The 17,009-nt window shown below is 41.5% G+C and overlaps 2 protein-coding genes across 2 annotated transcripts; both read right to left on the reverse strand.

The window, feature by feature from the left end:
- Window positions 1-832: 832 nt before the first annotated feature.
- On the reverse strand, window positions 833-6,542 carry cyp11c1 (cytochrome P450, family 11, subfamily C, polypeptide 1). The gene is made up of 9 exons (XM_078251849.1): window positions 6,310-6,542; window positions 6,023-6,178; window positions 4,827-5,041; window positions 3,482-3,685; window positions 3,156-3,337; window positions 2,865-3,031; window positions 1,958-2,036; window positions 1,657-1,872; window positions 833-943 (listed from the first exon to the last, which is right to left on the reverse strand). The coding sequence occupies exons 1-9, from the start codon at window positions 6,540-6,542 to the stop codon at window positions 833-835; spliced, it is 1,563 nt and encodes a 520-aa protein (XP_078107975.1).
- Window positions 6,543-7,595: 1,053 nt separating this feature from the next.
- Window positions 7,596-13,001, reverse strand: LOC144518967 (complexin-3-like). Its single transcript, XM_078251850.1, has 3 exons — window positions 12,762-13,001; window positions 9,243-9,326; window positions 7,596-7,862 (listed from the first exon to the last, which is right to left on the reverse strand). The coding sequence occupies exons 1-3, from the start codon at window positions 12,999-13,001 to the stop codon at window positions 7,647-7,649; spliced, it is 540 nt and encodes a 179-aa protein (XP_078107976.1). The 3' UTR covers window positions 7,596-7,646.
- Between the last annotated feature and the right edge of the window lie 4,008 nt (window positions 13,002-17,009).

Raw genomic sequence — 17,009 nt, forward strand, 5'->3', positions numbered from 1 at the left:
TAATAACACTGCACATAATTACCAGACTGTAGTGAAGGTCGTTTTTACGCATGGAGACATAGTATAATACTGATATATAAGTGAAATTTGCAACACTTTAAATAATAAAATACAGGGACCAGGTAGCAGTATGCCTATTAGCATTAAAACGTTCACCTTTTAGTCTTTTTATGGAGGTTGTCAGCAAACAATTGACAAAAGAGGGAAAAGTAGAGTGATCAATATCTGGCGGAGTGAACAGCAGAAAAGATTTTCAGCTAAAAATAAATAAATAACAAACAAAGAATGTAACATAAATAGCAGGGTACAAAAAAAAATGTTGGCACGCTGCATACAAACACAGTTGAGTACAGACACAGTTATGAAACAAGATTGTAAAGTTTAGATCTTTAGAAAGGAAACGACCAACCTGTTGGATGCACAAAGCAGGCCAAGTGAGGACTGAGTGGTGAACATATACTGTAAATATTCTCAATCTATGGTGGTAAGGAGGGACAAGTGCGTCAAATGTAAATGAATGTGTTGGTGTGCGTTTAGCGCCATCTAGTGGACAGCAGTGTTAATGATTTAACACTAATTAATTAATTGATTTTGCAAGCTTTGCCACAATGAAGACAACAGGAGGAGGAAAGTATACTTTATTCATCAGCATTATGAATTCTTGAATTTCAATGTTGCACCGTTTATGAGGATGCAAAAAAGCTTCAGTGAGTAGAACTGAGACAGTTATGGTTGTTATTTTGGGAGACTAAAACAGGCGTGTGTGTGTGTGTGTGTGTGTGTGTGTGTGTGTGTGTGTGTGTGTGTGTGTGTGTGTGTGTGTGTGTGTGTGTCAGAGTTTCCTAAAAGTGATCCTTGGCGGAGTCTCGGGCTGGAGGATGAGGGTGCATGTGGTTTTAATGTCTTCTGAGCATGACACGCTGAGATGGAAGCTCAACAGGATCTAGACAGAGAGGGAGCAGAAACAAAAAGGGAGGATAAAGGGAGGCGGTGGGTGGGTGGGTGGGGGAGGGGGATGATAGGGTGTGAAGACTTATATAATACAACACCGATTAAAACAGAGGTTCTGAACCTTTTTGGCTTATGACCCCTTACAGTATAGCAGTCTCTAGTTGGGGCTCCTTGTCACATTTCAGATCTTTTTCAGGTCTATGAGTTGTCAACACATCCACCAAAAAGACCAAACCTCTCACATGGTTTAATTTAAAATAAATAAATAAAAAAAAACAGTTAAAGAGGTAAAATGATCCAATTTATTAGAGAAAAGTCTGAGAAATTAATACAAATTCTATTTCGTCTCCCATTCATCCTCTCACGACCCTCCAGATTCATCTTGTGGCTCTTTGGAAGGGCCCGAGCCCTTGCTTGGTAACCACTGTAATAAACTGTATACTGTGTGTGTATATAAAGTAGGCCTAGTTAACCAGCTACTGCTGCTGCTTGTGCATTCCTTACTTTGACTTGTAATAGAGTATTTTAACATTGTGGTCTGGTACTTTTAATTAGGTAAAGAGTACTTCTTCCTGCTCAGCAGACACAGATTAAGCTTGTCTAATCTTGTCTGCCTTTTCTTACCTATAACTCAACATTTCCAACTCTTTTCCTTCCTCTTAAATCATATCCTTTCCCCCCCTTCTCTTGTCTGCCAATACTCACATGCATGAGCAAGAGCTGCATCTCGTTCTCAGCAATCCTCCTCCCGACACACTGCCTCGCACCAAACCCAAACGCCAGAGAGCGAAACCCCCCTGACCCCTCTCCTCTTTGGCCTTCCTCTCTGCTGCTGCCCCACCGGCCGGGGTCAAAGCGCAGTGGATCCTCAAACACTTCCGCGCTTCTTCCCAGGGGGTAGAGACAGGCCTGGACCATCGTCTGAGGAGAGAGTTGATGTCCGTCAAACACACTGAAGATAGCTGTAGCAATGAATGTGCCTCACAGTCACAGTGTGATCACTCACCCCAGCAGGAACGTGGTAATTCTGAAGAACAATATCTTTGATCGGATACCGCTGCACTGTAGTTCCCACCGGATATAACCTGACACAACCCAAACACACACACAAACAGATATCTGTTTTTTAGATGTTATCTTTGACTTCTAACTCTAACTAAACTATAGGATTACTGGTAACCAATTCTCATTGTTGCTTAAAACAGTAACAGACTCGTTCTAAAGCTCCTACAATGCTTTTTCTTTCATGATACTCATAGATCTGAAGGAGACAGGTTTTTTTCTCCTCTTATCCAGCACTTAAGCTGAAAATGTTCTTGGTTCACTATGTGTCAGCTGGTTATTAGTTATCTGATTAACTGCAAATTTGTTTGGAAACTTGCACCACTAAAGCACAATATCAGCTGAGTCCAGCATTACTGTGTCATCTTTTGGCCCTATTTTGTTGAAATCTTAATTGCTTTAAGCATTAAAGTTGACTCTGGACCTTGGAAATAGCAGTTTGACAAAACATTTCCAACTCAAGGTCCACTTACACGCTTTCAGACGTATCACACAGTCTTCATCAGCTGATAGAGTCTGATCAGTTGGGATGGAGATGGGTCTGTTAATATGGAAGCTCTGAAAGCCTTGGAAAAGTTAGTAAATAGACCTTGAGTTGGAATTGTTTTGTCAAACTATTATTTCCAAGGTCAAGAATGAACTTTCAAGCTTAACTTTTCACTAAGCTAATACAGATGGGAGGTTTCTAAAAGTGCTATGGGAAAGAAATCATAGTGAGCTCACATGTCAACAGATCCAACAGGGTAAATACACAATGCAGAGATGGTGCAAAGTGTGTGGGTCTATGTAGGTGGCCTACAAATAGGTTAATCAGGCCACGAGCAGATGGATGTGCCTTGAGTATTATGTACCTGAGAATCTCCTTGATTAGGCCTTTCAGTAATGGTGCCCCCTGCAGGGCTTTCTGAGGATCACAACCAGCCTGTGCCCACGACGTCCTCACCTGCTGCCTCACCCTCTCCTGCACCTCCGGGTTACGGCCCAGCTCAAACAGAGCAAACTGCAGGGGCACCGCTGTCTGCAGAGATGATGGGATGAGAGGTGACATGGAATCAGCTAGGGTGAGATACACAAATACAGGCCAAAGAAGACACACACACACACACACACACACACACACACACACACACACACACACACACCGTGTCGACCCCTCCTGCCATCAACTCAGTGATGTTGGCTTTGATGAGGTCCAAGGATAGCTGCCCTTTCTCCATGAGTTGGCCCAGAACCCCGGTGTACTGGCCTCCAGCTGCTCCAGCCTCAGACCCCTGAGCCTGGGAGGAAGACAGATGCTGGCACCCCTTCTGGATCCTCGCCTCCGCTAGAAGAAGATCAGGACAGGATGACAGAGTCAGTGTGTAAGATTGGAGTAGTGAAGTTGGATAATGGAACAGATTAAAGAGAGTTAGATCAACTAGATTCATTACTCCCTGCCAAAGGATGCCAATGCTTTTGGTCTGCCTACCGTGGCTGCAGATGTGGTCCCATGCACTGGCGTGCTGGGTCCACAGGGGAGCGCCGATGCGGAGCAGCAGGCGAGGGGGCAGGTAGAGGAGAGGAGGGGTTGTTGCCAGCATTCGCTCCACGGCCCAGATAAACTTCTGGGACTCCATTGAGGGAGATGAGGAGAAGAGGCCAATACGCTCCCCGTAGATTACATGGCAACTGGCTACAGGGGGGAAGGAGAAGGTGAGCGTGTATAGGTGGGTGAGGGTGAGAGTTAACTGAATAGTTTTCAAGGTTTCAGGTTTTTATTTTTTATTTTAAAGGGCCCTATGGGTTGAGTATGTTCTAAAATGAAGCACAAAAAAGTATGTCTGTGACAGCAAGAAAATATTGTGTAAACTGTGTTTTTCAAATCTAGCTCCTCTTTTTTTCTGAATGCATATGTTGCCTTAGAGGAACTGCCTCTCCACCACCAGGCATCCACCACCTATCAGACACGCTTGTATTATATTAAATTCACATCACTGACTGGAATAGAGTTTCTTGCATGTCTATTCCTATCCCGGCTTAGCACCTGGCTTCGTGTGTTGTCGTCCATTAGGAGCAGACTAGCATGTCTCAAAGTCATCAACTCCCCCCGCCCCCCTCACTCTCTGTCACACACACACACACACACACACACACACACACACACACACACACACACACACACACACACACACACACACACACACACACACACACACACACAGACATATAGGCTCATGAAAGGAGCAGACCTGGGGAAAGAATGCTGAAGCTTTGATCATATTTGCTGCTGTTTCTATTTATAAAGGTGTGTTCTCCTTGACCTCCTAAATGTAGCCTATAATATGTTAACGACAGATTATGCCTCAGGTTAAAATGAGTTTGGTTCTCATAAGAGCTTAGAATATTTAGAATTAAAAAACAGAGAGAAGCAGTAAGATGTTAAAGGTGATGTTCCTGCAGACTGTATAATTCCTCTGATGTGAGACTCCGTCACAGCCTCGTCAACAAGCGTGACTCAACTCAAAGAGCTAATAGGGTGAATGAGAGACTGTCAAAAGAGGAAGGTGACATTAATCCATACTCTCCCCTCCCCCAGGACTCCAATGTCAATCATTGCTGGATGAAAAGGATACACCCATTAAACCCTCGTCCTTTTACACCTCTTTACACTTAACTCATTTTTCCTGGATGTAAAAGGGTCCAGAATATTATGCCGATGATGTGTATGTGTATTAATAAAACAGGAATTAATTTAGACTCCAACTGTGCAATCACACACAAGAATACACAACGAAACCACAGGTCACAAATCAGTGGGAATGATGACCTCAGACCTTCCAGTGCGAATCGGAAGAGGTCAGGACTGGGATCCATAGTCAGACTGCGCTTCCCCTCCTCGCCTCTCCCCTCCCTCTCCACTCTGGCCCGCAGCATCTGACAGAAATCCTTTGCAACCTCATCAAGCAGGGGGAGAAAGCGCTTCACGGGCGCACTCATCATCACCTCCTTGTTGAGCAGTAGACGGTCAGATCGCCACTCCTCACCATTCCTGTGGAGAGAAGATTTGGAGTGAGGCATTGAAGTCGACCTGCTTCACTTCTGCTCAGTTATTGTGAAGCAAAGAAACTGGGTTGGAAAGAAAACTACCATTCTCAAGCAGATGTGCTGTTCCGTTACTTAAATATTCGTAAAGAAGAGGTGCTGTGTCTGTTTCCCTATCAATTTGTGTTTCCCTTGGCTAACAAAGCCCTAACCACAAACAGGTCTCTTCTGTGATACTTCACATACATACATCTACCCAACTTAACCTTTACCTGTCCAGTTATTTCTGCAACGTTTAGCCAAAACCTAACCTAAAACCATGGACAGATTACTAGACAATGAGCCCCTTCGGCACAGACATGTAAAAGGCCCCCACACCTCCTAAGTAGAAGGAAAAATCCCAGACTGAAAGAGACACAAAACAACACAAATCTCCCAGCTGCATTGTTTGTAATCGTTTTGTGCGTCTTTGTGGTAATTTTTTACTGGAATTGGCTGATTTTTCTATAAACAAAAACTCATGCCATCAGAATAATTTGAAAGATGCTACAATCACATTAGTATTCTACATATAAGAGCTTTAAAAAGCTACACCGACAAGAGTATAGCTGAATACTTGCCACAACTGATTGAATGACCCCAAAAATGATCAAGATGATGATGATGACACAAGTGATTACATGCACTTATACAAACACACACACAAAACTTGTTTCCCTCACTTAAGGGGACATTGCATTGCATGACTTACACTCATGCAATCTTTCTCTGGAGACTTCCTAACATCTCGAGACATCCTAACCTAAATCATAACCGCTACATGCATAGCCTTGACCACACACCCAACCAACCTAAAAATGTAATGACTTACATAGTGGGGACTTGTATTTTGTCCACAACAAGGGAGGTGAGTCCCCACACAGTGACAGCTTAAATAGATTCACAGTATATCACCACAACATGAGTTGTAAACAGGTGTGTTACTGACTTGAGGAAGACTCCCTTGCTGAGCTGGCGTGTCTCTCGGTGCGTTGCCCAGGGCTGCAGGGTCATCCGTCGGGGGTGCAGGCCCTCTGAGCGGAACAGCTCAGCAATGTCAGACGGCAACATGATGTTCACACTGCTGTGGGTGCCCACGTGCTCCCTTCAAACACATACACACAGAAAGGTGTAAACTCATATGCACTACTGTTACAAACATTGGAAAACCTTAATGATCAACAGTTTCTCTCATCAATGCCACACTTAAGGTAATGACATCATCCCTCTATCTACCTGTAAATGGGTCCGAGGGCGTTGAAGGTCCTCTCCATGTGCTTGTGGAGCTGCCGGAAACGATCTTCTCTCCAGAACTTAACCAAGTTGACCCAGCCGCTCCTCCCTGTGTGAGGGATCTCCTCAAAGCTCCGCACTTGTCCATCCACATCCCTCTTTCTTACTCCAGTACTAGACCCACGAGTGCCCTGTGCTCTGACACACACAGTCACTGGGATGTACATGCTCCTCATGGTCCAGACAAGATGTGTTCGCCAGTATCATCCAGAGTTGTGACACCACTCGTTGTCGTCTCTGCAGGACCGATTTTTTCCCTCCTTCATCCTCAACCTCAAATCCTTGAGTGTGCTCTATATTGCTCTGATGAACTGATAGCAGACAATGATTAATGGATGTGAAGATCAGAGTTCAAGAGAATCACAACAGAGCCCAAATGTCAGGCTGATCCAGAAAAAACACACACACACACACACACACACACACACACACACACACACACACACACACACACACACACACACACACACACACACACACACACACAGGCCAAAAAAGAGTGGGTCCAGCTGGTCAAAATGTTTTTATTAGTTAGTTTAATAGTAGGTTTTTTTTGTTAAAGTTTTTCACACACAGCTAATAAACCAAAATTAAAAGGACCATGACTGCCTACTTATCCATTTGTAGGTAACTCTACAAGGTTTTATTGGTGAGTTCTTGGTCTCTGCTTTATAAAAAAAACATTGATTAGGAAAGCGCAAGACTATTTACACACCACTATCACCTCAATGCAAACTAATCAATAAACTAATAGCTTAAAACTTTGCTCACATACATTACATATACAGTTTATATATGGAAAGATTATTTACTAAAAGACAGTAAAACAATTTGAAGTACAAAATGAGTAATGTCATTACTTGTGTGAATGTGTGATAAATGTGAATATGTTTCCCTGAGATTCCTTACTTGTGTATAGATCACTCATTTGGATCTATAAACTAGCTAGTCATAATAATCTAGTAGCTTCTAGATTATATAATACATAATATCATGAACGCATTAATACATTATTTATATTCATATTTAGCTCATCTCAAAGGCTATAAGATATACAATTATCTGGCATATTATTATTGCTACATAAAAGACAAACAATAAGTACAAAACCAAAGTCTGAATGACATGTTTGTGTAACAGAGATGATTGGACTGAGTTTGTAAGCGGTTGAAGCACTGTTTGTGTGTGAGCAGCAATCATGTATGAGGGTCCCCTGTGGTTCCCCTGCACTAACACATTTAGAAGGCTGTGTACCGATCATCCCTGTGATCACATATTGATCACATTACTTTACAAGTTGCTGGCGTGGGAGTGGACGTCTTGCTGTGTGTCCTCCCTGTGAGCTTCACTGTGCCGAAGCTGAGGCCTTGAAAGGCGCTCAGCAGGTTGAAGCCGTCGTCCTTGGTTTTGGTTTCAGGATGAATGATCTTGGACAGCTCGTAGGGAAGCGACACTTTCCCGCCAACAGACCTCAGGTGGTTTGTGTCTTTGGGGCTCTAATCAGGAGGATAAAAAACAGAAGAAAGAGAGAGTTGAAAGGCTGAACATGTGACAAACGATAAGAACTTGATGATCATCATACATTTGTTTTTGAAGGTTTGACAAAGTAATGGACCTATACCCCAAAAAACACATACAGTCGTGAAAAAATTAGGACACCCATGCTAAAGTTGACTAAAAACAGGAATAAAAAAAATCATTTTTAGGAAATAGATCTTAATGCCTTATTTAAAAAAAATGAGGAAAAATCCAATCTTTAAGGACACCAATTTTCTTTGTGAATGAATAATGTATCGTAAATAAATAAATGCTCTTCCTTAAAATACAGAGGGCATAAGTAAGTAAACCCCTTTCATGGATCCAGGATACTATGCATCCTGATAAAATTCCCTTGGCCTTTGGAATTAAAATAGCCTCACATCATCACATACCCTTCACCATCACCATACCTAGAGATTGGCATGGTTTTATTTCAGTTAGCCTAATAGCTGGTTTGATTTGCATTGAGAGATGATTTTATGGAAAGTACCCCATGCCAATCTCTAGGTATGGTGAAGGGTATGTGATGATGTGGGGCTATTTTAATTCCAAAGGCCAAGGGAACTTTATCAGGATGCATAGTATCCTGGATCCATGAAATAACTGGCCTTTAAAAATAAACATCTGCCTGCCTCTATGGGAATTTAACATAGGGGTGTACTTACTTATGCCCTCTGTATTTTAAGGAAGAACATTTATTTATTTACGATACATTATTCATTCACAAAGAAAGTTGGTGTCCTTAAAGATTGAATTTTTCCTCATTTTGTTAATTAAGGCATTAAGATCAATTTCCTAAAGATGATTTTTTTTATTCCTGTTTTTAGTCAACTTTAGCAGGGGTGTCCTAATTTGTTCACATGACTGTACCTCCTCCTCCTGTATTTTGAATAATAGGGCTTTGTACAAGGCTGAATGGTACACAATTTTACACGACTCAGGCTTATAACTACAGAGTTACAGCCATTTAAATGAGTTTAATACAAATAAAATTATGGTGAAAAATACATAACATTTAACAGTTACAAGTTGATATGTGCTAGGTTATTTAAATTTGTTTGAAATCTGTTGGGCATTATCTTAAACAGGCAATCAAACTTGAAGCTTGGATGTTTTGTTTGAAAATTCACAATTTTGGAAAATCAGTGTATGTGGAAATGGACATGAATATATTGATATATACATGTTGGACCAAAAAATATTTGTGCATACAGTAAGTGATACATTTTCCTGAAATCTCTTAATGAGACGTCCTGCTGACTGACAGACAAACTCGAGTAAAAACATAGATTATTATTTATTTTTTACCTCGTTCTATTACTAACACAAACACAGACCTCAGACAGCTCATATTTACTCCTGAAGTGAGCTCTCATAGCTGCTCTCTCCGCATTCTTCTGAGTGTTCATTGCTTCCCGGAGCTTTCTGTAAATACAGCAGACAAAAAAACAAATACACCTGACATATCTGAGACAGAATGTAATTAAAGCAACATCTCTGCCACAACAGTGACTCAGGTTTGTGACTCAGAATTAACTCGTTTCATTTGAACTGCCTTCTCTAATGAACGCAAACGGAAGCAGCTGCAGACGGTCCATCCATCCATCTATCTTCATCTGCTTATCTGAGGTCGGGTCGCAGGGGCAGCAGCTCCAGCAGGGGACCCCAAACTTCCCTTTCCCAACCCAAATTACTGAGCTTCTCACCCTATCTCCAAGGGAGACGCCCGCCACCCTCCTGAGGAAACCCATTTCGGCCACTTGTACCCTGGATCTCGTTCTTTCGGTCAACCCCCCTTCATGACCAAAGGTGAGGGTAGGAACGAAAATTGACCGGTAGATCGAGAGCTTTGCCTTCTGGCTCAGCTCTCCTTTCGTCATAACGATGCGATAAAGTGAATGTAATACCACCCCCGCTGTGCCGATTCTCTGACCAATCTCCCGCTCCATTGTCCCCTCACTAGTGAACAAGACCCCAAGGTACTCAAACTCCTTCACTTGGGGTAAGGACACATACGGTTTCCTGCTGAAAACCATGGCCTCAGATTTAAAGGTGCTGATCCTCATCCCAGCCGTTTCACACTTGGCTGCGAACCGATCCAGTGAGTGCTGAAGGTCACAGGCCGATGAGGCCATCAGGACCACAACATCTGCAAAGAGCAGCGATGAGATCCCCAGCCAACCGAACTGCAACCCCTCCCCACCCCGACTACGCCTCGATATCCTGTCCATGAATATCACAAACAGGATTGGTGACAAAGCGCAGCCCTGGCGGAGGCCAACCCTCACCTGAAACGACTCCGACTTACTGCCGAGAACCCGGACACAAGTCATAATTTAAAAAATGTGCAAAGCACGTGTGGATTTTGTTGCCATAAAGTGTTTCAAATCATACAGTAGGTCTGCCATTGTGGTCGACAATATTTCTTTCTCGGATTAAAACTGTATTTCACATGCAAAGACAAATCAGTTTTCACATTTTCACCTAGGAAATTAACTTCATCACATCCACATTTGTGCAAAAAAGCACACCTGCTGTGAATCAATGTGTTTACATTGATTAGGAAAGTACTGTATTTCCATTTCATGCCACTCCACTATATTTTAGAGGGAAATATTGTACTTTTTACATACTTTCACATTTACATAAAAGAGAATTTGCTTCATCTTGACCAACTACAACAATAAATTGTGCTTATACGTTATTACCTTTGATACTTAGGTAAATTTAGCAAATATTACTTACCTACTTTTACTTAAATATCATTTTCAATACACTTTCAATTACTTACTTGTAATGAAGTATTTTACTGTGTGGGGGTAGACCAGGTACAGTTGGTACAGGGGTACAGTTGAAACACCTTAAATACCTTGTGTGCGCAACAAGCTTGAGCTGGGATTTATGCTTCAGACATGCGTATTAGCATCCTCTTTGATTGTGGGAAATTTGAAATACATGCTCTTCTCCAGTCCGAAGATATCGGCGAAAGATTTTTCTAAGGTCAGTTTTTCACTTCACCAGGTCCCATCCATATTGAATAGCTTCTCATCCTTACATGACTGTTAAAGTTAATTTACATGTTGTAAATCGTAAAGGTGCAGTAAGTAAGACTTATAAAACTAACTTTCTGTCATATTTGCCTGACCCTATGTTCGAGTAGAACTACATGAAGCAGGTAATTAAAAAAAAAATCTGGCTCCTCTGGCACCACCTACAGCCTATAGTGCTATTTGCAAAAATCCACAGCTCCCTGTTCAGATGCACCAATCGGGGCCAGGGGGGCTGTCTAACTGCGTGTTAATCACTGCTCATACAAACGCATTAATTCTCCCTTGTGGGGGGAGGGGCTTAGGAGACCGTTTTGGGCTTTAGCAGAAAGGGGGGAGGGACTGAGAAGTTGTCGATGTTCAATTTTTTTGGCTAAAACCTGGATCTTCGCAATCCTACCTACAGCACCTTTAATCTGTGCTCTAAAAACTGACATATTGCATGACTTTGTGTCTTGCAAGGTCATCGTAAAATCTAGAGAAATGTTCGAGGTGGTCAGCGGGGTACAGTTGAGACACAAATCAAATGTACCTGCAGTAGAATTTCAATGGCTATTATTATTGTGTTTTATTCATTAGGTTTATTTTTATTATGTTTATTAGGTTGTTGTTTGCATTTGATGTTCATCAGTTTTATTATTGCTGTTACTATTGTTATTATTGTTTTATTGTATTAATTCATATATTATAATTATATATTTTTTTTACAAATTAACTACTTTTAACTAAACAAATAATCAAATAAAATACTGAATGGAAATTAAAAACTGTTTAATTTTCATTTTTTAAGGGTATTTTTTTATTTGCAATGAATTGGTTGGGCAGCTTTACAGCAACGAATGGGTGTCTCAACTGTACTTACTGTTTCAACTGTACCTGACCTGGGTACAGTTGAAACAAAAAAGCTTCTTGTGTTTATAAGCTAATTGTGGCAAATATGAACTAGGCTACTTATGGATGTTATTGATTATTTATATTTTAGTAGACAAGTAAAGAGGGGGCGGCGGGTAATGTAGGCTTGGGTAGGCTTAAGCCTACCCAAATACTCAATCCTGCAAATATGGACAGGCAGCTATCCTTGGCACCGTATTGTGTCAATCTGCGGGTTAATTCCCATATTACTCAAAGACATTGAATGCACCCTCATTGCCCACCTGAAGCACTGTGGCCGCTCTCTTTTCTGTTTGGTTTGGTTGTCATGGTAATCAAAGGCAGTGTCAGGAAAAAGGAATGGATGATTTGGGAGTGGACTAAAAAAAGAATCAGGCTACATAAAATATATTGTAGCCTATATATTATCGTAAATTATATAAGTCAACACTGAGCCTGCTACACGTAGAGAGTGACCTCAGAGTAGAAGAGATAACTGACGCTTACGATGCCAAAAAGAAGCGCCGCAGGTCATATCCTAGTTATGGCGTTTTTCCATAACATGGTACCTGCTCGACTCGCCTCGACTCTACTCGACTTTTTTGGTTTTCCATTATGAAAAAAGTCCCTGTACCTGCTACCGGCCGAGTAGAGCTGGTAGCCTACTAGCAGTGGATAGAGCCATTAGCGGCAACGAGCGCGTCCTCAGAGCGGTTTTACTAAGGATCATGTGTATGCGGCCTAGGCTAGATGCGACTCTACCTCCCTCCCACATTAACCTACCCAAACCTCCACCTCATCCGCCGCCTATGCAAGTAAAGGAAATGCCATGTGGAAAATCACGTCTTTTCAGTCCCTAGTTTTGGTGTGGTAATGGCAAAAAGTGTAGGCTACCAACTGTATTGTTACGCATGTTGTGTTTCTACATTGTGTGTCCACTTGCCTCTCCTTCTCTAGGTCCGCCTGGTACGAGCAGAAGATTGACGGGTCTTTGGGGTGTGATGTTCGGAGAGGAGGGGTCCTCCCCAACCTGTTGCATCCTCCTCTTCCTCTCCCATCTCTGCCCCTCCTCTTCCTGCGTTTGGCACACAACTCCCTCTCCTTCACCCCCGACACACAGCTGGTCAGCTTTCTGATGGGCGTCCTCAGCGTCTTTTTTACTCTCACCACAGACTCCATGATGCACCAGAGCTCTCAGGACAGGAGGGAATGACCACACTGCTACTTATTGGACAGATGATTGGTGAATATATAAAGGTTTTCTCCTGCGCTCATGTGTTGTTCTGACAGGACGAACTCAGAACACGCACAATCGTACGTCCTGTGGCGGCAATAACTCAGGCTGAGACCTGCCAAGGACAAGGACGTCAGTCAGACAAGGCTTAGACATACGGACTTAGTAAACACACTCTGTCACACCTGCTTGCATATGTTACATACACAGATGAAGTGTTTGGCATGTAGAAGAAAGGTAAGTAGACTACTAAAAGACCACATAGGGACAAAAGTGACAAATGTCTTTTTCAGGCTATTTGTCACGGTTTCTTATTCCGCACACAAAGTTAACAAGGTTTATCATGTTAGTCCAGTCCACAGTTTTCTTACCCATGCAGGTGGTAACAGTTGGTCAAAGGCTCACGGCATAAAATCCTGATAAAGCTCCAGCCAGATGGCCTCCACCGCAACCAGACAATCCCCAAAAGCTTTAGAACAAATCAGAGAGAACAAGAAGAAACAGAAGACTCTCCGAATGTTGTTCCTGTGCTCCTTGACCCTCACAGGAGTAAATAACTATGTGCATGTCCAGGTTAAGCCTTTGCTTCTTCTGCTTCCTTCCTCAAGACTCACTCCACTTTTCAAAACCCCCCCTATACGGATTACCATTTAGAGGAATAGATGAGGGGAATCGCGTTAGCTGTGGCAGGTAATGCACCCGATGACTCACACGTTTGTGATGAAGATTTAGAGATGGGAGCTAATGTCATGATGAATGACACACGCATGCATTCACAGGCCTGACATCAGCAAATCTCATTTGAGCTCTTAAGATGCTGCATTATCCGCATTTTGTTTGTTTAGGAGCAGTAGAGCCCTAAAATTGGTCACTAAGGAGATAGTGTGCACTGGTCTTCAATCTCAGTCCAATTGGCCACCAGAAAACCATGCAACTCAGATTCTTTTTAAAGATATAACCTCCAACTCATGGACCACAATGCTGGCCAAACTATGAAAGAAGAAGTAACAGGGTGCGGTTAGCCCCTCAATTTCTGCACAGGTGAAACAAATGCTAGAAGTGTAGGCAACCTGTACCTGCTTTTGTGGTTCAACTACTGCAGGTGTTATATTAAAGAAGAAAACAACCTTCTGTTACATGTTGAGCAAATTTCCAGGCACTGATTGAATGTATCTAGACTATACAATATATTTGCTCCAGCAGTTCTCCTGATTTCCTTTTCGGAAAATTTTTAAATGTTTGAATGTCTTTGAATGACTCCCCTCTGTGAGGTTTGTGCTCTATGGCCTACTCTAATGCCCTATTTGGCACACACATGATTTATGAACACTTCAACAAACCCCCTTAATATCCATCCTCCCCTCCCTTGTTTCACTTGTATTCTTTTACCCTCTGAGGACGCTTTAATGGTTTAACAAGATCAAGAAAAGCCACGCCCCCTGTAAGCCCATGTTCAGTGACAGATCTGGGATCAGTTCACTCATCCATCCATCCATCTATCCATCCTTCAGTCCTTTCAGCAGTATTTCTCCACAGAGGGAAGAAACAGAGGTGGATCACATTGACAACCCTATATCTAAAAAATTTATTTTATATTTTTATTTTACCAGGAATATTCCCATTGAGATTCAGAATCTCTTTAACAAGGGAGTCCCGGCCAAGACAGCAGCATAAAAAGTTTCACATACAAGATCAAACAACAATGAATGATCAGTGTTCAGTAGTCTAACAGGACATGTACATTAAGGTGGTCAAATAGTCCTTAATCCTGTTTTTATAATCTTCCATGCTAATAAAATAATATAGTTTAAGGTGACTCTAGCTCACACCAAGATGAAGGTGCAAAAACTTTAAAAGCACTTCCACCTAAAAACGGTTTGAGGAATGACGTACACAATTTGTCCGTGTGACCGAAGGTTGCCGCTACTGAGAATTTTAGGAGTCAGTAGATAACATAAATAAGGAGGCAGTTAGTGTAATATGGCCTTAAAAAGAAAAATGTACCAGTGTTCCATTTTATGGTTGTATAAGGAAGACAAACCAAGTTTCTCTTACAAATTGCAATGAGAAAAATATGTTAATATTATCCAATTTATGATGCAAAGCTGGATCATTCTGACAAACCAAGTGACAGCCGGTCACTAAAAGCAACACATTAACACACACAAGACCTCACAAAAGGTGTGTCTTCTACACAAAAGCTAAACTAATTATTAATGTAATACTAAAAATTCTAAGTATACATCTCATCATAACACATTAGCATAATTACCTATATACATAAAAAAATACATAAATTATTGCTTTCAATAAAGCCAATATGACCATCAGGGGATTCACTCTTCACTCACTGTGTGAACATAAACATTTTGACTACATATTTATTTAAATGGGTCACAGTCGTCACTATTTTGGCGGAATAAAAAGGGACTCCTCAAATCTAGAGACAGACACCTGCAGCCTGCAATAACAGAAACAGCAACAGAGACAATATTGAAACTTTTGTTTTATCATTCCTAGACATCACAGTCATGACTTTTGTGTAATTCCTTGTCACATTATATCATATGGCAGATGGATACCAGAGATATGGCATGCTGTTCAGCCATCCTGCTAATTGCCTCATAGGCCAAATGTGGTCCTGCAGCAAAGAAACCTACTGCAGCGCTGGGTGAGGAATTTTTATTCAAATGAATATTCGCCATCTTGGATTTCTGTAACCAGTTCTTATAATACAACCATGCATCATTCTCGCATTTCATCCTGTTCAATCTTTGTAAAAACAACTACAAGGAACTTTTATTTTGTGTTGATTTTGGCGGCATCCTGCAGTTCTCTCCATCTGTTGAATGACCGACCAAGGTTGACTCCTTTTTTGCCCCAGTATAAGCCATAACCACAAAATAGAACGTAAAAAATGTATTATCTAAAGAAAAATCTCCTCCTGCTTCCTTTTAACTGGCTAACGTACTACTCACTGAGAAACTCTTCCAGTCTGCATACCGTAAATCGCTTCGTCTGTAATTTCACGGGGAATCAGACCCGGGAACAGGCATTAAGAATTACTATATAGAAATAGCCAATCTTCTTGCTGATGGTCTTGTTTGCTTATGTAGGTCATATAGAGGCATCACTTTTAAATTGAGACCGTTACACAGAAAACTCTTTGTAGCTGCTTTAAAAAAACTATGTTCAGTATTGAGAAACAACAAGTAAATGGGATGAAGTCTATGCACATACCCAAAGAGATATCGCTTTACTTCATTAAAATGCCTTTTAATTTTAGCATCATTCATTCTCAGCAGCTTTAAATTAGCTAATAAATGAGGTCATAAGGTCTCATCAAGTCAAACACAAATACGCTGACAATACGTCTCTCTCAGCTCTGCCAAGGCTGAAGATAAAAAACTGGCAAGTATACACACACGCTCAGCCTGGTGACCATGCTCTCTGCTGAGCTGCACTCCATAAATATGCCAGTGAGGAGAGAGCGTGTATGTGTGTGTGTGTGTGTGTGTGTGTGTGTGTGTGTGTGTGTGTGTGTGTGTGTGTGTGTGTGTGTCGTGCACAGATGGACCGTTCTCTGCCTCAATCAAAACATGACAACAGAAGAACTGAATTTATTAAACGACTAAAGAAGTCGTTCAATACAAAACTTTTTTTTTTAAACAAATTATTGTTATAAAGGTATAAATGACTGAGAGCATAAAACTAAAAAGATACTTTTTGTATCTGTATCTATCTTCTAAATGTTAGAGATACAGTTTTAATTTTCAGTGGTGGCTCTAGACCATTTCAAATGGAGGGGCCAGGCTGGGGCCACATGCGATTTTAGGGGTACCAAATTAATTGAGCAGAAGTGTTATGTACCACCAACCCTCCAAAGGTTTGGTGCTACAAAAGACTAACGATAAACATATAACAATAAACAAAAGAATACTCATTCAGTGGTA

The sequence above is a fragment of the Sander vitreus genome, chromosome 6, assembly GCF_031162955.1.
Source record: "Sander vitreus isolate 19-12246 chromosome 6, sanVit1, whole genome shotgun sequence".
Taxonomy (NCBI): domain Eukaryota; kingdom Metazoa; phylum Chordata; class Actinopteri; order Perciformes; family Percidae; genus Sander; species Sander vitreus.